This window comes from Lonchura striata, chromosome 2 (assembly GCF_046129695.1).
Source record: "Lonchura striata isolate bLonStr1 chromosome 2, bLonStr1.mat, whole genome shotgun sequence".
NCBI lineage: Eukaryota > Metazoa > Chordata > Aves > Passeriformes > Estrildidae > Lonchura > Lonchura striata.
Window position 1 is genome coordinate 91,250,495 of NC_134604.1, and position 21,223 is coordinate 91,271,717.

The 21,223-nt window shown below is 40.3% G+C and overlaps 2 protein-coding genes across 10 annotated transcripts in view; one reads left to right on the top strand and one right to left on the bottom strand.

The window, feature by feature from the left end:
• The first annotated feature begins 4,168 nt into the window (after positions 1–4,168).
• Positions 4,169–10,452, top strand: ATP4B (ATPase H+/K+ transporting subunit beta). 2 transcript variants are annotated; one of them, XM_031506397.2, is made up of 7 exons: positions 4,169–4,280; positions 5,643–5,771; positions 6,923–7,036; positions 7,820–8,019; positions 9,357–9,419; positions 9,909–10,001; positions 10,160–10,452. In XM_031506397.2, the coding sequence occupies exons 1-7, from the start codon at positions 4,169–4,171 to the stop codon at positions 10,316–10,318; spliced, it is 870 nt and encodes a 289-aa protein (XP_031362257.2). In that variant the 3' UTR covers positions 10,319–10,452. The 2 variants fall into 2 exon arrangements, with proteins under 2 accessions (XP_031362257.2, XP_077647003.1); XM_077790877.1 differs by having other exon boundaries at positions 9,357–9,413.
• Positions 10,453–19,568: 9,116 nt separating this feature from the next.
• Positions 19,569–21,223, bottom strand: part of TFDP1 (transcription factor Dp-1) — a 37,497-nt gene continuing 35,842 nt past the window's right edge. For all 8 annotated transcript variants that reach the window (XM_021545636.2, XM_021545634.3, XM_021545639.3 and 5 more), the window contains exon 12: positions 19,569–20,906. In XM_021545636.2, the coding sequence (XP_021401311.1) occupies positions 20,759–20,906 (148 nt within the window). In that variant the 3' untranslated portion in view covers positions 19,569–20,758. The remainder of the gene's footprint in view (positions 20,907–21,223) is intronic.

Sequence of the window (21,223 nt, forward strand, 5' to 3'; positions counted from 1 at the left end):
GGATGGGGAATGCAAAAATCAAGGAAAAAGCACAGAGGCTGAAAATGTGTGTGTGGGTTTTACTGCATTATTCTCTCCTGTAACAGCTAGATTTGGAGTCATAATGACTAGACTCTTAACATTTAATTTATGTTATCAATAAATTCTTGACTTTACTTGATGAGCATTCCTTTTGTCCACAAACAAGATTTTGAGTGTAATAAGAGCTAGGGTACAGCTTTGCAGATGCACATTCAGCTGGGCATGTGGCTTGTTTTCTTGTGACACCACCTGAAACTCTATGGCCTGTGATAGCCTGTCCACATACACCTTCAGTGGAAGGTGATGAGGTCAGACCTGCTGGAGATATTTCATGGGATGTTTAACATTCCCAAGGACCCTGTTATTTGCCATCATCTGAAATCAACCACAAGCAGTAGTAAGCTGCCCCAAAACAGCAGGCTTTGGCACTAAACCATGCCTGAAAGAAACACCACTGGGCTTTGCTAGGTTTATTTTTGCAGTCAGTTTAGCAGTTTTTCACAGCAGTAATTTCCTTTGGATTCCCAGGAGGCAGAGGGTGAGTAGAGGGATATGGCTAGCCTCGTGGTGGGGTCTGCAGCCCTTGAAAAACAAGAGCAGGACAGAAAAGCAGAGACCAGCCAAACCCTGAAGAGAGGCTGCTTTGCCTTTTGCACTGCCTGATCATGCTGTGCTATCATAAACCCAGCACAGCACTATTGCAAATACCCCTCCTTGCTATGATTGCTTTCTCTGAGGCTGAAAATAGTGGGAGCATCAGTTCAGTTCAACTCCAAGATGCTTTTCCAGTTGTGCTTCCCTGAATTGCTCAGGCTGCAGATCTTTATTTCAAACACAGAATAACTGTGCTCTCTAGCTTGAAAAAATGCCGGTGTATTTTCTTCTGTCAAACTGCAAAGTACAGGAGAGAGGCAAATGAGAGGGATTATTAGTGAAACACAATGCAGCAAAGGAAAAAACATAACACATACAAAAAAAATCACACCTCAAACTCTGAAACTAGATAGAAAGCCTGATGCAAAGAATGTTCACTGTGCCACGCTGCCTGAGAGACTTCTTTATTTCAGAAAACTTTCAGGAGAAATTTTTGCCCTCTCCATGAGAAAGGCAGAGAAGGCCTGAGATGTCCAGTTGCCTTCTGACTTTTTAATACAGAAGACAAACCTGGGCCAAAGGCAAAGGCATACATCTCATTTCTGCCATGGAAGGAAGATGAACTTCCAATGCCAGCCTAGTGTACAACCCCCAGGTACATAGGGAGGGAGCCCATGGGATCCTTCCCCACATATTGTTATACCAGGATGGATTCTCCAGCTGATGCAGTCCGTGCTGCACGTGGGGAATCACCGAGGCATCAGGGGATGAACACCTCCTTCAGGAGACAGGCTGAAATCACAGTGCTCGGAGAGGCAGTGCCATGGAACCACCCCATGGCTGACCCCATCACAGTGCTGGCAGTGAAGCTTCAGGCAGTGACCTGTCTCTCCTGGTATTCCCCACCACCACCATCTCCTGCACAGCCTCCACAAGAGGGAGGAATCTGTAAGTGCCTTTATCATGAGCAAACAAAGTTAATGTTTTATTAACATTGACACTGAGTTCCCAGTCAGCGCTGGGTGAACTTAGAGCAGTTCAAGCTGGTGTGGCATGTAAGGAGCCTGGGATAAAGCCAGGCCTGGAGTGCCAAGGAGTGCTGGCACACAGGTCTGCTCAGGACAACATCTCCAAGGGATAAGGTCTCAGCCTGGATCTGACCTTTTAGGCACAGTGCTGCAAAAGTGGTCTTCAAGTTGCTAATTCTGCAAACCCCAGAAAGAGGAAGGGGTTTCACCTCCCTGTTTGTACATATCATTCAGCTATCTCTGGTCACAGCAGTGTGACCCTTGCAAACACATTCTCCACTGGTTTCTTTTGGAGCTTCTTGGTCTCCCTGAGCTCAGGCTTTGTCTTGTTGGTGCCTTGGTCAGCAAGAGAGAAAGAAAGTGCAATGGATCCTGCCTAGCCCTGGCCACCAACATGCCTGGGCTGTGCAGGCGGGGAAGCCAGGTCAAGTCTCACCTCCAGCCTTGTGCCACTCCAGGCTCCTGAGCAACCTTCTCTCTCTCCTGTGTGACCTTCCCTCTTTGCTGTCCTTCCCTTTGGTGGCCAGCCCAAGGTCAGTGGGGCAGGCATTAAAAAACCAGCCAAAGAAAGCAAACATTAGTCCCTCTTTGAGCAGCTCGGGGTACATTAAACACAACAAAAGGCTCTGGGTCAGGGGATTGGCACTGCAATGGGACCAGGGCTGGCTGCAATGGCCACAATGCCAGGGCCTGATGGACAGCCCTCCAGGGGCAGGTGAGGAAAGGGGGCACTGGATGAACCCTAATGGACTGTAAGGCAAGAATGAGCTTAGACCAGCCCTCCTGTGGGGCCATGAAGAGTTGCCCACTGGTCAGAAACAAGTGTCCTGACAAATTATTGCAGTGTTCAGGAGCCCTTCACCAGAGCCCGTAGAAAAGCAATTGCTCCATACTACCTTGATAAACCATTTCAGGCAGGCACTGTTCATTTTCACTTATGCACAAACTTTCCAGGAGAATCCCAGATTTGTCACAGCTGTACATGGATGCTGCCTATGGCTCAGCCATGCCAAGCATCTGGCAATTCACCAAGTTCCAAGTCAGCTTGTTTGTAAGGTGGTGGAAAATCCCTAGATTCCCAATGGGAAACTTGTACACTCAGAACTCTTATACTTAATAAGGTTCTGCTCTTGATGGCCTTTTTCTCTTCATGGTCTCTGTTGCTGCAAAACAGAGGAGGGACAGGGGACAAGTCCATGAAGGAGACATGGATTAGGAGCAGGCAGTCCACATGCACAGCATGCAGCACACAGCCCAGTGTCCCCTCTGAGCCCCTCGTGCTGACACTTGGATCTCAACAAAGACATAATTAATATTTTTGCATGCATTCCTAGGTCTGTGTCTTGGAAGAGAGGAGGACAGCCCATCAGGGGTTTTTGTGATATGAAACAGGGGAGACCTATTGCATGCTCAGGGACAAGGGGTAATGACCTTTAGCTGAAGGAGAGTAGGTGCAGATCAGATGCTAGGAAGAAATTATTTGCTGTGAAGGTGGTGAGACAATGAAACGGAATGCCCAGAGAAGCTGTGGGTGGCCCATCCCTGGAAGTGTTCAAGGCCAGGTTGGATGGATCTCTGAACAAGCTGGTCTAGTGGAAAGTGTTCCTGTCCATGGCAGGGGGGGATGGAACTAGGTAGTCTTTATGGTCCCTTCCCACCCAAACCATTCTGTGATTCTGTGGCTCTGGCTTGACTGAGTTGGGCTGTATCCCAGTGTCAGTTCTGGCCCCTCAGGGATGCCACTCCATGCTGGTTGCATCTGGATGTCCACGTGCTGAGTGCTGCACTGCAGTCCCAGCTGTCCTCCTGTTGCCATCTATCCCCCGGCCCTTCCAAGCCAAAGCACAGCTCCCCACCTGGCTGCTGTGTCACCAGCTCTGCTGATGTCAAACTGGGTGATGTGGAATTGGAAAGCCTCCGTGTTTGCTGACCAGTCTACTTGTCTCACAGACTGTGGTGCGCCTTTGGTAAATCCCAACCACCTTCTTGTCTTCCATCTGCTTCCAAAGAGCTCCCAAAAGTAGTTGCATATTTGATGAGTAATTACTTATTTTCTAACCATCCACCCTGCAATACCCTATGTCCCAACAAATGGCTACAATTGTAGAGGGAGAACTGTATCTACTACTTGCAGGTTACTTGGAAAAAAAGAAAAAAAGAAAACCCAGGGAGAAACAAGTTCTCCATTGCTTTATCTGCTCTGATAACAGCTATCACACAGAGTCTATCGCAAACCCAACACACAATTGGCAAATGTGTAACTCTGCTGACCTGCTAAGGCAGTGAAGAGAAAGGAGAAAGGTGTTTGATAGGAACAAACTTTCCTGTGCCAGCGTTATCAACACCCTTTATAAAGGTTGATAGTGGTGAGCAGGGGCTTTCATTGGCACAGGAAGCAATCTCAGTGACCTTCATTGGAAAACAAGGTATAAAACCCAAAGTCTTTTTCTTGGTCAACTGTCTGGGCACCAGGTGAATTTCTTAGTTTTCACAGAGGACACATTTTTGGGAAATTTTCTGAGAAAATGGCAACTTTAAATGAAAAGAAGACCTGCAGCGAACGTATGGCCGATTTCCGTCGTTTTGTCTGGAATCCAGAAACAAAGCTCTTCATGGGAAGGTCCTTAATTAACTGGGGTAGGTTTTTATGTGCCAGATTCTTCTCTTCCTTCTGGTAAACTTAAAAACTGCGGTGGGGGACACAATGTAGTTGTATTGAAGCCAGCAGTTCTCATATGAGCTTCTAAGCCACTTTTTGGGCAGCTTTATGAGCTGGATCAAGTAGATCAAAACATTGATCCACGTAGTTCCTGAAAACGTATGACTTCGAAGTTTAGTTTTGAACCAAATACTTCAAAAGGAGAAAAATTAACACATTAACAGGAGACTTATTAATAGGTAGGTGTGATGGTTACAGTGTGGTTTTGACATTGCTAATTAAAAGGGGGTTCAGGTACATGGTACATTTGCTTAATCAGTGAGTTTGTCCAATTCTTTGGAAACAAGTTTTGTTTTTCTGAAATTCCTTTCTGAATTATCGTCTGCTCAGTAGATCTTGTTTCTTATCACTGTGTACTAGCATGTATTTCATAGCAACATGCATTTCATACTAGCAGGTATTTCATACCAGCATGTATTTTATACTAGCAAGTGTTTCAGCTGAGCCTCCCTTCCCACAGCCAAACTTGTGTCTGCCATGCTGATCTGTATTATGATCGACTTTCTGGGAAGGGCAGCCACGACCATTGTAAGAAAGATCCATACTCTTCCCACAGATTGTAGGAGTAGCTGCAAGTTTCCAGGTGATTTTTTCCTGCCTGTGCATGCAGTTTATTGGCTACTCCTAAAACCAGAATTTCACAGATGATGCAACTGGAATGTGAGCCTTTCCAGCTGGTAGAGAAGAAGGTGCTACAAGGCACCTATGATTACATGCAGAGGTTTCTAATAGCAACCCTCTGAAACAACCCCTGGCTGCTTGTACAGCACCAGCCATGCATAAGATGTTATGCACATACAGACAGAAACACAGCATCAATCTTATCTCACAACAGAATAAAGTAGCAAGATGGCTTATTTTGCTGTTGGTGATTTCAGCTGTATACTGCCATCTGTCATCCAGATAACACAAGGAGCAACTTGGATTTGTCAAAGAAACACCTCATCATCTGTGTTGCTTAGTCCATGTTTAAAAAGTAGATAAATGGTCTTAATATGTGAAATTTCTTCAAGATGCCACATAACCTTTAAGCTTTAAATAATCTGAGCTCAGCACCAGCTCCTTCAAAAATCCTTGTAGAATGATACAATTTTTTTCTGTAAGAATATTTTTTGAGTGTAGAGAAAATGCTCCAAAGCACAAGTCCCTCTACAGGGACAACTTTCCTGGGACACGGGTGGAAAGGAGACAGCTGCTGCTGCCTGGATCATCCTGGCCACATTGAAAGCACTGCACAGCCTTGCTCACAATGTGAAATTCTGCCCTTATTCTTTCCACAGTGTGGATCATCCTCTACTACCTGGCTTTCTACGTGGTGATGTCAGGGCTGTTTGCACTCTCCATTTATTCTTTAATGAGGACCATTAATCCCTACGAGCCGGATTACCAAGACCAGCTGAAATCCCCAGGTACTGCCAGGGCTGCGTAGTGCTGGGCTGGGCTGAGTTGAGAGGCACTGGCAGAGCCCAGGGCTGAGGGGAGACAAACGTGGAATACATCAGTCAGTTCTGCCCAGACAATCCCTGCAAAGTTTAACCTCTGCCTGAAAACACTTTCAGGCTTTAAAAAAAAATCTGGCACATTTATTTATGTATTGATACATGGATATACTTATATATCCATATAGTTATGAACATATAATATGAAATATATATATATATATATTCATTAATTTCATCTTGCTATTGGGACCTGTAGCAGGTCACCTTCTCTCCCCATGAGCAGGGGTCAGTCCCTGGGGAAGTCCTAGGTTCTACTCCAAACCCCCAAGCACCACAGAGGGCTTTGGGGTGCCCAGCAAGATGTAGATGCAAGGGGCTGGGCAGCCTGGGGTGGATATTTCTACACTTGCCAGCACCATGGGAAGTCCCTGGGAGAGCAGGAATACCTTGCCAGCAGGATGTGCTGTGCCAGTAGTCAAGGAAGTAAAAATAAGACAAAAATGTGGAATTAGAATTCAGATTTGTGGGACATGAAAAGAGATAGGCGAGATGATCAGAGAACATAAGTTTTAGCACACTGCTAAAACTTCACACCCCAATGGCTTGTTTCCACAATGGGAGGGAAAAAAAATAGTCCTAAAAATTACTCTGTCAGATGCTTTTGTATTTTGAAGTTTCCACTCCCAGTACTTAGCAAGTTTGGTGTTTGCTGGGAAAATAATTCCTGTGACATCTTATGTGTGGCTTTTTCAAAAGCTGTTTCTCATGCTGCTGTATGATCTGTTTTTTTAACACCACGTGACTGTTACTGCTAACAGGTCCTGGGGAAATCCAGTGCAATTGCTGGAATGATTTTACAAGCTGTTCTTGTAATAGCATGGATATATGTGAAAGGAAAATCAGTAGCTCCGCAGGCTTTAGGGTTTTGGTTGAACAACTCACAACTGAAGTGGTTTCTGAACATGGTTAAATGCTCCCCAGAAAGGCTGGAGGATCTTTTACATTTAGAATGAGTCTTGATGCAGCATAATTGCTACTAGCAATTTAAATAAACAATGTGAGAGAGATGTGCCTGACATCTCTCCTCTGCTTTGTCTTCCCCTTTCCCCCTCGTGAAGGTGTAACCTTACGGCCTGATGTTTATGGGGATAGAGGACTACAAATTTATTACAACGTATCGGACAACAAAACCTGGGAAGGTTTAGTGACAACTCTTCACACTTTTCTGACAGGTAAAAATGAAGTTTCTTGCATAATACTGAAGAAAGGTGCTGCCTTATTTCCAATACTAGATCTGAGGACCTTAAGTCAGTGCTTCCATTTTACATTTTTCCTTCTCAAATCACAGATTTTAAGTGGAAAATGCATCTTCAAAATCACCTCATGAATCTATAAATCAAACGTATGTACACATCTATTAAAATCCAGGCTCTGCTTCAGGGCTTTTACTTTGTTTAATCCTAAACAGCCTTCATAAAAGAGACCAGTAGGAAGTCTGAAGGAAGAGGGAGGACAAAGGTCTTCAAAATTAGTCTAGTTTAAATTAATATAATTAATTTGTCTATGACTACAAACATCAAAGTACCATAATATATCTCATAAAGCATGGTGTCTTCAGGGAATACAGTCAAAATAGGTTCTGTGCTCCATTTACCTGTTCATGTCTTAACATGTTTATATTCCTATTGAGCCTTAGTACTGTAATTCTTTGCGTTTCTCACAGATATATTGAGAAAAATCATATTTGAAATTGACTTTATATGGAGCTATCAACATAGGCTGCCAGTCTTAACTCAATTTAATCTATTTTGCTTTGCTTGGATATTTGGAAAAAAATACACAACAAAACAGAACCAAACCCCTAAACAGCTTAAACTTTCCTTGTTCCAGCTAATCCCAACTTCACTTGAAGTACAATCTACCATGACAGAATCTCCAGCCTGATGTTGGGATGTATAATTTGCATATGAAAAGCTTCAGAGAGAATTTTTTCCTTTCTTCTTTCATACATCTAGCATATACACCAGCTGCTCAGCATCTGAACATCAACTGCACCAATAACACCTACTTCATCCAGGACAGCTTTGATGGCCCAAATAAAACAAAACTATCCTGCAAATTCACCACAGACATGCTTCAAAACTGCTCTGGCATCACAGATCCAACTTTTGGATTTCCAGAAGGAAAACCCTGTTTTATTATAAAAATGAACAGGGTAAGTACAAGTTCAAGGTGCTGAGCAGAAAAAATTAAGAGTAGCTTGAGTCTCCGCTGGGGAGCTGCTGTGTCTCTGCTGCCATGGGTTCTAAACTCTGCTTTTGACTGGCAACCACAAATCACATGCTGTTACCTGACAGACCACTAGAGCTACCAGGGAAATCCTGGGACTTTTTCACCATTCCTACAAAAGTAACATATAGCAGTGATCTCTGAACTGACTCTCTACAGTTTAGTTTACTTTAGTTTAATTTAGTTTTAGTTTAGTTTAGATTACTTTATGCCTCTGTAGGGCTCTCATCCCACAAACTAGCACCTGAGTTTATTCCTGCAATACCACAGCCCTGTGCCTTCAGCTGAGGCACCAGGATGTGACAGTAACTGATGTGGTTTCGGAGAGATGGTATCTTATTTCCCCAGGTGGCAAAGAAAATCTTTAGAAGAACCTATAAAACCAAAATTCAAACCCGGTGGATATTTTTCTCAGGGAAAACCACCAACACGTTTTTTGGAGAGGAATAAAGGAAATTTTCAAGGCTTTAATTTTTTTCAGAATGTTGACAAAGGCATAAGCACTTTATATTTCTTTTCGGGTAAAATTCTGAGCCTTCTGATTTGGTTTTGGTAGAAACTGGAGTTCAAGTTCTCCTCCAGTTTCTGATGGACAAAACCACCGTATTTTTTGCTTGGCTTGCACCTTAGGCATTTCCAAAAACCTATGCAAGCCCTAATTGAGAGCAGAGCTCTGCCCCCGACTCTGGCTGGTGAAACAAGCGTTTTCTAGAAATGTTTTCTTTAGCTAGACTGGGTGCCACCCCCAGCAGGGAAAAGATGTGGATAGAGACCAGGGGGCTTCACCTTTCACTTTTGCCTCTACAGGATGCAACCCCACTAGTTTTGTAGCACCAAACCAGCCCGAGGGTTTTTCTGCCAAAACCAAGGTTTTCTAAGACAGATAAGGTCAAAAGCATGGGTATTCAGCTTTTCCTTAACTGACACATGATTCATTGCTTTAAGAGATCCCTGGCTGCCTGGGCATCAGCAAGGGCAGGTGGTATGGGTGGGTAAATGAGCTGGACTCAGAGGAGGTGCTGTGCTACTTGCCCTGGCCAGCCCAGAGCCTATCAGCAGTGCTCATCCCAGGCAATGCTGAGTCCTGCTTCCTAAATATCCAGCCACAACAGTTTTTCACCTACATAAATGAGATGATTTGTTTGAGAGAATCTTACACAGGAACATATTAAACATCCTTTGAAGCTCAGCTCTCAAATAATTGATTGCCCAGGTTTATCTCAAAACAATTTCCAAGATGACCAAATATGTTTTCTTTTTCAGATTATCAAGTTTTACCCTGGCAATGGCACTGCACCAAGGGTGAACTGCACATATGTGGTAAGGGTATGAGGGCTGGGTCTCACACATGTCAAGCACTGCAGCTTTGAGAGCAAGCAAGTGCAGTGGTGACCAGAAAAAAACCCTTGCAGCACTGAAAATCAGATACCAAATACTTGGAATATTCTCAGTTCTGTGCCAGTTCTTGCACCAGCTGATATGCGAAGGAAAAAACCTCCAAGTTTGCTTTATTTAAATCATCTGGAAAATTGCATTTTCGGGCTGCAGAGAACATTTGCTGTTCCTGTAGCGACGTTCACAGCGCAGCTCCGACTCACCGAATTCCCAGCTGCTATCAAAGGACACTTGCCTGCTTTTCTTGGCAATAGTAACAGCGGGAGAGTCCCACTTTTACTTGAAAAATAAGACTGGTGCTAAACATCCTGCTGAACTCGAGCTTTAACACACACTTAGCAGCTCTGAAACACTTGTCTGGGGCTGGCCGATGATTTGCTCAGCAGAGCTTCTTCCTCTCTGGTTTTATTTTACGCACAGGGCGAGGAGTCGCTCCCGCTGGAGGCGGACTATTACCCTGTGAACGGCACCTTCAGCCTGCACTACTTCCCCTACTACGGGAAAAAGGCCCAGGTGGGTGCTTCTGTACTTAGCTTTTCTTTCTCTTTATGTCAGGTGAAACATATGAAGCATCTCTGCAATCCTATGAGAACTGGAAAGGCTATTTCTAAACTTGTAATGTCAAATTTAAGTATTTTCTTTTTAATTTTTTTTTTTATTTCTCCTTCTAGCCCAGCTACAGCAATCCCTTGGTAGCTGTGAAATTTCTCAACATTACAAGGAATGTAGAAGTTAAAATAGTGTGCAAAGTCATTGGAGCTGGAATTACCTACAATGTTCATGATCCGTATGAAGGCAAAGTGGAATTTAAACTGAAAATAGAAGACTGAGCAGCAACAGAGACACTTCTGAAAAATGTATGAACAGTAAACTTAACTATTATCACACTCATCCATATTTATTTTCTCACTACGGTTCCCATATAAATTACAGTGCAAAGAGACATTTTATACTGCAAGATGGCCTACAGAGCTAAAAATCAAGATCCTACTCTCAGTGTGTAAAGATGAAGATTATCTCAATGTACATAGCTTAATATTTCATGGCTACAGGATGCTGCTGCCTTCATGCAAATAATTGTACAAAATAAGTTTCCCCCAAAGGGTGCAGCTGTGCCTTCAAAGAACATAAGTAGAGACTCAATAATTTTCAATCACTTTTCAAGCCATAATAAATAATTGATGTATGATACTAAAGCTTGGTTATTGAGAAATTAGATAGCTTGAAAAGGAAATCAATACTTGGAAATACTAGCAAGTAATTAAATGTTCAATCTATCTTGTATAGGATGTATAAAAATGTATTAAAATTATCCGTATCCCAATGTCTTGGCTTTTTCCACTAGTCAGCTGAACCAGATTTTTTTAGTTGACAAATCAATGACTGCAAAAGAAGTGAACTTGAAATCTGTCCTCTAGCTCACAGATTTCACTGTACTACTTACCTCTATGTATATAACCTAATAAAAACAACTGGCAAGACTGTAACATCCAGTTACATCCAGGAAACTGTTCATTTAACTAGAGGCTGTAATTTGTGGGGTTTTTGTTCGTTTGCTATTTTGCTGTTGTTTAGTGTTTGTTGGTTTTGTGATGGTTTTAATTGTTTTATCCAGTAGAATAGCCCCATATTGTAATGATAAATTTTGGGTTACTTAGAGTAATCTGGAAGATGCTGAAATCACACTAAATCTTTAAAAGAATCTAAACTTTGAGAAGTCCGATTGTATCACTTATGACAGAAAGAAACAGGATTGTTGCGTCTGTATAGTAGGTTTATGTTACCTGAGTCCAGGATGCTCCACCCAGAAAATAAGCACTGCACACAATAAAAAAAAACTCCCAAAACCTTCAAGAGCAGAAATCATTTTACACCTTCACTGCCTGGACATTTCAGAAAGCAAGATGTAACCGGTCACCTCCTGTACTACAGCACCATTCAGCCAGTCAGCCTGTAGACAGAATCCATTTGAAGGGGAATATTTAATCTTCAAAGCCACAAATGATATTTGAGCCTTTCTTAGAAAAATTCAGCATTTCAAAAACAGGAATAAAATGCTTCCTCATATAAAAACTTTTTTTCCCCCTGGCTTTCCCTGTTTCAGTTTTTACAGTGTGGCTTTGCTTTTCTTCTAAGAGACAATGAAAATCAATTTTATATCCTTTTTGGAAGACAGGTCTCCCCCCTGTGCATCCTTCCAAAATAACATGGAAAACAATAAAATAACGTTTGATAACAAAACAGTAACTCATGTTCAAGATTGGTTAAATGTTGTCTACAAACAGAACATTTAAATATTTCCAAGAAAATCAAGAACTCTTCCCTTGATGCTCCAACAAGGGCAGACTCTGCTTGACTGTTTTTAGTATTTACAGCTAGCACTGAGCTGGGCAATGCAGTGCACAAACTTACATTCATCAGCCCTACAACCACAGCACAGGAATATGCTGAACAAATTCCCTATGGATTGTGTGCAAAGCTACAGCTTCAGAACAACAGCCTAGACCAGCTTCACAGAAAAGTCCTGTGATGGGATAAATAGAGAAAGGGAAGTGTCCCTGTGTTGATCAAACAATGATGCATTCTGACAAAAAAAGATCCAACACATCTGGTTCTCTAAGTACAAAGATTGCCATCCTGAAGTTAAATGTTTCTTGAACCTCTAGCCATCTGAGATCACTCCCTTTCTTTGCTGAAATCAGAAATAAAACAAGGAGCAAGGTTTGTGGCTAGTGTAGCTGAAGTAGAAAAGTGTAGTTAGCATTAGCCTGCTCAAACCCCAAATGCAAGCACACTTAAACAGCTGCATGCCCACCATGCAAATACTTTGTAATACTAATTACTGCAGGCACAGCCCAACATTACATACAAGCATGTCATCTAGTGAGCACAGCTGCACTTTGGAGGCATACTAATGCCAGAAGGTACAAGATACAGACCAAAATAAACACATGGGAAGGAAAACAGGCAGGGCATCCTGCCCAAGGCACAAGAAGCATGACTGGCAGAAGCTAAACAAGCTAAAAACCAGCTGTATCCATGGGAGGGAAGCCAAGAAGCAGGAAACACCCGCAATTAGAGTGAAGAAATTAAGAGACATTTCCTCTCTCTAAGAGCCCTCCAGCCTCATCACCTTCACCCAGAGACTGAGAGGACCTCGGCCACCAGTGCCAGCTGAACAGCAGCAGCTGCAAGTTACTGTGCAGTCACAGTTAATTTAGTGTTAGAGACTGACAAGCATTACAGACTAACAGTTGTACACACACAGCAATAATTACTGCTGTGCAGGAGCTAACATTAACACAAAGTTTATTAAGGAATCAATTTAAAAGCTTTGTTTTCAAATTTGAAACCAGACACATTTAGCAGTCTTTTGCGCACTTTCACTGCAGGAATCCAATTCCCTAAGAGAGTGATACATGTGCATTCAAAAACAAATATACCTAAGTATATCTAGGTGTACGTAGATATCATCATATACACAGATTATACATAACTTCAGCTGCAATAGTACCAGTATTTGATTAGATCAAACAATATAATCGGGGGAAAAAACGAAGAAACAGAAGCAGCAGATTTAAGAATGAATTGCAAGCAAATGCAAATTCCTGAGTTTAGCTAAACTAAACTAGCAGATGAACTAGGATGGGGATGGATGGTTAATCCATGCCTCTGGAGCAGTGGAGGGGCCAAGAAGGCAGTATCAGAGACCACACAGTGGCTCTCAGTGCCAGACTCTGCTGTTTTTTCCTACCAGCTGTGCAACAGCAAGATTACCTAGGAGAAAAGGCACGGAGAAGGCAAAATAGGCCATGAAACTAACTCACTAACACCATGAATTTTTATATCAAGTAAATTTTAGTTTCCAGTCTTATCTGCTAAAGTTGTTAAATAAAATTCTTGAAGATTAGTGTGAAGAGAACATAAACACAGCAGTTGCTTTGAGATGCACTTTCCACACCTCCTTCTTATCAGTATTCATAACAGTGGTAAATTATTGAAGTCCTAATGTCTGTTATTAAAATAACACAGTGGAGAAAAACATGGAATACAAGCACCTTGATTCTTAAAGGGCTTTGTGCTATGGCTATGAGACTACAGCAAGTTAAAAGCTTCCTCTACCTTTCAGAATTGCCAAGTACTAGATATTAATAATTGAGTCTTTACTTAATGGTCTCATATGATGCCATTGCTATTGCACTTGGGAATTCCTCCCACCATTTCACAGAGCTGTTTTTAATCTCTTACCTGTAATAAAAGTCAAGAAGAAATTGATTCTGCAACAAATAAAGCTGTCTAACCATGTGCTGCTTTCAGTAATTGGATGTAAAGTAACAGCTACATCAATAATGCTTGCAGAAAGTATTTTCCACTGTGCACCTAAGCTCCCTTCACAAGCTTCATTTCTTTCAGGCACAAAAAACTCAAGCTCAAAAATTATTTTGTTTACAGTAAAATACATATGTGCATGAAGGAAAAGGTGCCCTTTTCTTCAATTTGATTGGGAAGACTCTTCTCAATGGGGACGAAGACTTTTCAGTTTTCTTCCAATTTTTTTTTTTTTTTTACCAAAGATGCATTGAACTTCTCAGTATTTTAAGAACAGAAATTGGGCTGAAAATACACTTTTTGGGATCCTGCTATACCTCCTCTCAGAAAGAACTTTATTCTGGAGAAACACTTGGCACACCACCATTCATTAATGTGCATATTTACACGCAGTCCTACTACTATCAGTGTGGGAATGTGATCATTCCAATAAAAATATGTTCCAGCATCTTATTACTATCTTCAACTAGGTAACTCATTTTAATTACTGATTTCAAGTTCAAATTCTTAAATCTTTTGCCACTTTTCCCCCAGATATTGATGAGTCTGTTGAAATGGTATCTTTTGTGTGACCTGACACAGATCCATTAATTTCTGCATTTCATCCCTTTTTATTAAACAAGACAAAATAAGACTTCTTTAAGTCTCATAGTGATAGATTTTGACCTTAGGAATAAAATAATTGGGGGAAGGGCTTTTTTTCTGAGTCTTTCCTGATTTTTCCAACATCCTTTTGAAATGATGCTAACAAGCATGCAGCTGCTCTCTGCTGGTCTCACTGAATGTAAAAACATTTTCTAATCCATTATTAGTTTTACCTACACATCCAAATTCAGATTAGCTAGCTCCTTACAAAACAGTGTAGGACATATGTGGAGTTACAATCTACATTGACACCATCAATCATTTTTCAGGATCCTACATTTCCAGCAAAGCCTTTCCTCCTGTAAGTCTACCTTTAATTCTTTCTTCACAAGATGTGGAGTTTAACCACAACATTTTTGGACATGACCTGCTTGCCAAACAATTCACATTAATATCTCCTCTTCATTGTTTACTTCTTTTCTAACCACTGCTACTTCAGAGTATTTTTAAATTTTCTTCTGGGTTATGGAAGAAATTGTTAAGCAGGAGTACAATCTTACTTGCTGCAGCTTGTTCAGTCAGTGACAATGCCACAAAAATGATTCAGCAATAAATAGTTCATAATCCCTTAATATACAATCTGGAGGTATTGTAAAACATATTTAAAATCAGAATGCAATGAAATTAAAAAGGTTTAAATATGCTGAAGCATAGCCATTGTTTCCTTAATCAGTTAAACATTCGCAATCTCCTCCCATATTCATTTGATAAGACCTATTCTGTACTTTGTCATTAACAATTAATCTTATAGGCTTCTAATTTTCCTCTAGCTGTTTCTTTCTTTCCAATACAAGATCCAGGGTTGATCTCAAGGTGTCTAGACCACACACATTTGGACAGGACTTCCTCACATCTTTGACACTTTTTACTTTTTCACACTTCAAAAACTGGCACTCTAGCATTATTTTAGTCTGTAAGAATTATTCTAAGTTTCATTAAAAATCAGCATCAGAAGTTGCCCTTAATTACTGGAGCTGCCTTTTTTAAGAGTATGTGCTTACTGTTCTGCTTTATTTTTAATAAGTTCTCTCAAGTTTACATGAATAAAGAACAGGAATCTGCCTGAAGTCTGCAACCTTGCTGTCTTTTTAACATGCTACAATGCAGATGTTCTTATCAGGTAGGGCTGATGAAACTGCACTATTTATAGCAATGTACCATGATGTGTACACAGCAACCTAATAACAGAAAATCAAAATTTTCAGCCTAAGTTTGGATTTCAACATGTTGAAAATATCCAAAAATTTAACAAAAGATCATGGCAGAACAAATAAATGCACTTGTAATGGTATTACACAGGTGACTTTCAATTAACACCAGCCTCTCTTCTTTATTCTTTTCCACACCAGAACATTATGCCTTTACCACAGCTACACTGTGCATCAATAATCATCATGATTTTCTCCAATTGTTGTTTCACAAAGTGCTGACATTCACTGAATGTGAGGACAGCAGGTCCCAACTGAGCGAGAGGCAGATGGTGCTAGTGAGCACCATCATCATGCCAGACAGGAATTTCCAGTGTAATCAAAGGCTTGAAGTCAGAAACACCCATGCATTGCTGCTTGTTGCCCTTCCTCATTCTGCTTGCAGCATCAGTCTTAGAAACCTCATCTTGAATACAGTCTTCACTTCGACCTGCTCATTTAATCACCTTTTCCATCGGTTTGAACCTTTGAGCTTCCAGTCATTTTCTGACGAGTCTGGCAAGCTAGATGACCCACTTGTTAGTCTGTTCCCAACACTGACATTTTCTAACATATTTTTTCTTTTCTTTGTCTCTCTGAGATCCATAAGGTAACTCGAGCTGGAAGGCATTTCGTGCTGTCTCCCATCCAATCTCTGCTCAAAGCATGCTCAGCCGTGAGGTCAGACCCTACATTGCTTAGGGCTTTTCTTCTGTCTGGTCTTGAAAACTGTAAGGATTGAGTCAGCACAACCTCTCTGGGAAGCCTGTTCCACAGCTTGACATCCCAAGTTGTTCTGCAGATTCAGCTGGAAACTCTCCCATTCCAATTCTGTGTGTTGTCTCTCCATCCTGTCCTCACACACCCCTGTGCACTGGCTCCACCTTTGCAATAACCTTCCGGCAGCACTGCAAGGCTGCCATTAGGTCTCCTGAGGCTGCTTCTTTTCCAGGCTGAACAAGTTGCTCTCTCTCAGCCTGTCCTCATACAGCAGCTGCTCTAGCCCATTTAACATTTTGGTAACCCACCAGAATCCATGGAAGCTCAAGGACAAACTAAAGGTAAGTAAAAACCCTAGAAAAACCTTAAATCCTAAATTCAGAAAATAATGACAAAAAAAGGCTGCTCTCAATGTACTGGCTTATCTTTGCTTTTCCTGGTAAATGAATGACAATTAAGGTTTCAACAATAAAGTGTGTGTGATAGTAGCCTCATCCTTCTGGAAGTAGACAGGGCTGAGAAGCGGTGACAGGTTGTTAACTCAATGTAGTCATAATGACAAGACAAATGGCCTACTACACTTCTCACAAGCAGACAAGAGAAAGGAAATCCCCACAGTAAACAATTCTCTGTCGGGGAATTGGTATATCTGGTATACGCTGTCCTTTGTACTGGTCATCATTCCAGTAGTGTTACATCATGTTGGCTGGTTTTGGTTTTTTGGTCTTTTTTTAAACTTTTGCCCTTTCTACATTAAAGTAGCATCCAATTTTCAGATTTGTCATTCATATGAAGATTTTACAACCTATATATTCACTGATTAAGGAATGAAATTTGTGACCATACACACTTTCATTAAATATTCATACTTTCATTCAAATAAATAAATGGGCATCTGTCAAGGGTCAGTACCCTATCAGCTACATTTACTTTTTTTTTGTTCTCTGCTACTCTTCATTGAAGGAAAGTTCAAATAAAAAACCAAAACCTGTAAGTTTCTGAAGTTGTAACTGCTTGTCTTTGGTTAAGACAAATTCCTATGGGAAATGTAAAGCAGACTATTTGTGAAACAGTTCAAGAAATCCTTAACTTGCTATACATACCAAAATAGACAGTCTTTCACAGCTCAGGAACACTTTAGAAAGCGCAAAAGATGCACACTGCTCCCAGAACTTAGCTGCAGGACCATCTCAGAGGCATAAATAGACACTTTGCAACTCTTCCTCTTTTCCTTTTTCACATCACAAAAAAGTGCTGTCTAAGTAAAGGAATTAAAAATACATTCCCTTCCTGCCACATTTTACCCTAAACTGAGCCCTTATAACAAATCTCATTCCATTTACCATAATTATCTTTCTTAAACCAAATTCCAGTTTTTATTTCCTTACAGTATTTCCTCCCACTCACTTCCTGAACATTTCCTGACACAACTTCCTGTTACATTCTGTTCCTGGTCTTAATCTTAATTTTCCATCTGTGTATGTGCAATCACTTTTTTCAGAAATTAGAACCATACAGTTTAAAGTTATCTTTCCCTTTCCAGTTCCTTTCATGCTATGCCTGACATTATTAAATATTTATACTCTCTACCTTTCTTTTTCTAAAATAAATTTCTACCAGTACTCCTTTTTGTAGTCTTTGATTAGTCTTCTCTTGTTTTCTAATTATTTCCAACTTACACCTTTCTTCTCTTATAATGTTCCTCTGCTAAGCCTCTGCTATAATCTGTTCTTTCTTTACTCTTCTCTCTACCTACTTCTTCACATTTTCTTTCCTCATCTCAACCGGGCCCCTCACCATTGCTCTTTCATCTTTTTTTTCCTCCTCTTTCACCTGAACACTGTAACCAAGTGACAGTTCCAAATCAAACACTTATTTAAAAAGCCTAGAGACTTTCTTTTATTATTGATTGCTGCCTTTACTAGAAAGCTCTCCCAAAACACAGTCTATATAGAATCATGGAATTGTTTAAAAAAGAATCTTTAAGACCATAAAGTTCAACCAGAAATATAATAAAAAATAATTTCCCCAAAATCACTCCAAGGTTTAAATTATCAAATTCCACTTCAGATTCATCACCAAGCAAAAGAAAGAAAAGAGAAAAGTAACATCGTAAAAATGTATGTTTTGTCACATTTTCACTCCCAGCATGACCTTGTCTTATCTGAGGACTATTCCACCAATAAGAACCAAAAGAAAACCATCAGATTCTTCCCCTAAGACCCCCCTCTACTCACTCTTTGCAGATAAATCTTGGATCATACACTAGAGAATGCAAGGAGAAATTGGAATAACTGAAGTTCCCCTGCAGACTGAACTGCCATTCAGCATCGAAGACAATTTGAATCAACTGCCTCATCCAGCACAAGAACCTTGTCTTTAGCATTAGCACTGCAGAGAATGGCCTCTTCACTGAGAAGCAAATCATTCAAGTAGCCTCCTCTCCCCCAGATTTTTCCCCAGTCCCCCAAAGTAATTTGTTTAATTCACTCATGTTACAAGGTGTGCTACAGTATGAAAACCTTCAGTGTGTACCAGCTGTTCTATGTTCGTAACACAGATCCCCACACAGATGTGTCTATGCATAATCTCTTCAAGAAAAAAAAAAACCTATGTATCACACTTCACATTTACCACAGGGTTTAAGTGCATCCAGGAGCCCCTGCCACGGTCAGCACAGTCATTATCACTTTTCAGGGACTCCCTGGGCTTTGTGGAAGTATCCAGTCCTGACTGTGACAGTAGCCTGCAGTGACTGAGCCAGCTCAGTACGCTCTTGCAGGCAAGAGCAGAGGACGTGATCGTTTTATAAAGGAAGTATATGGAAAGTAGATTAAAACCTGTTATGTGAACATAAGAATATATGACAGAAAGTTAGGACTAAGAAATATGGGATGGAAAGTTAGGACATTAGGCATGGGATTTTAAACTGAAGCTAGATTGGAGTATTAAGATTGACCTGTCATGCTGAGGAGCAACGTGGATGGAATAAGAAGGTGTGAAAGAAAAGACTATACCAGGTAAGTTATTGCCTTTTGCATCATAAGTTATCAAGAGCTCTAAGGGCAAATTACTAAATCAAAGCAAAAACTCTGGGCCCTCTGTAGCACAGATGCAGCATCCCAAAACAACTAATTCTAGGTCTTGTGATGAGAAGTGAAATGTTCTAAAATAATCCTAGAATTAGAAAAACCACAGAGCTTGTTAAAAATGCCCATGCGCGTTTTATTAATAAAAACTAACAGTGCCAAGGTTAAACAAGTCAAACAATTATAGTCTCTTTATATTTCATAAAATATTACAGAAAAGTTTATTTGTGTTTCAATAGAAAGACTACTGTCTTAGAATAGGCAGCTGACAGTATTTGTGCAGTTAATTGTTTGTGAATAAATTTAAAAAGACTACCACCTGCCTGGAAATTCCTTTTATAAAAATGAACTATTAAAAATGATTGACAAATTTTGAGTTAAAAAACTTAAAACATTCTCTATATTTAATTTCAACTTTATAATAGATTACAGGAAGATGCTTATGAAACAAATACAAACATTTGTTTCAGTACATGTCTTTATATGATAGACTTATAAGTATGTAAACAACTATATAATAAAAAGTTTCCAAAGACTGCCTGTAAGAAATCAGGCAAATTTTACCATAAGCAATAAATCATTCCAAACCTTCAAGACATTTTATATAGCTGCACCAACTGGCAGTAAACATTTGCCAAAAACTTTGTAATCCATATGTCCCAACATACAGTGAAAAGTATAAAAACTTGATGGAATCATAATGTTAAGATATAATTTAAGGGAAAATAAGTTCACAACATTCCTGGAATTTAACATGTAAAAAAGTAGGACGTATCTTTCTCGTTTGGTTCTTTGGACACTGCATGATTAACAAAAAACACTACTACATTAGCTCACTATCCCTCAAAAAGTGGCATAATCAAAATACACTCAAAATAAATTGCCATTCAGTGTATTCATTTTCCACAGAAGGATAGTATTTTATTTCTCAATGATGTGTCTACATTTTCTTTAGCAAACTTTGAAAGAACATTTGGGGCAAAATTCTTTTTCCTTCAAGTAAAAAAGAAATCCCAAACAAAGAACAACCAACAAACCAAAAACCCCTAAAACAAGAGTAAATAAAGGCTCTGCATTAACACACTGGTATCAAAAACACACATCCACACCACATTTAAAAATATCCTACATAAAACAATCCTTGTTTGCTTATCAGAGGTGCAATTTCTAAACTCAGAACTGCTTACCAATATTCTCCTTGGGGGATGGGGCAAAGTAATTTGAGACACTTCTCCCTAGAACAATTTATTCCTGAAGCCTGCTGAATTTTAACAAAAAAATAGTCTACAAGCAAAGGGCATCAGTCGTCATCATCATTTTCATTAAAATCATCGTCATCATCATCATCATCCCCAACATAGGAAACTGGTGTTTCAACTCTGGAGCCACTATACTGAGATCCATTGGAACTTGTAGCCAACATCCCATCTCCACCATTGGAAAAGTCACTGGAAAAAAAAAAAAACAAAAAGCCAGTTGGCATTGCTTCATGATTTCCTCCATATCTAGTCCATTCCTTTAATAAATCTGCCACTGCCACTTTATAAAGTGTCTTTAGTGTATGTCCAAGCTGTTTCCAAAAAGCTGCAACAGTCTCAAGTAATTTTGAAGTGGTTCTTACTATGTGTCTTCCTTTAGTGTTTAATACACAGATCAAACTTTTTCACAGGCACTTTATAAATATGCTTTTCAGGTTTCTTCTGAAGTGCATGTAGTGTTAAGGCTACAAAGCTAGGCTCTTTAGTATTTTTGTGTAGCATTTTTG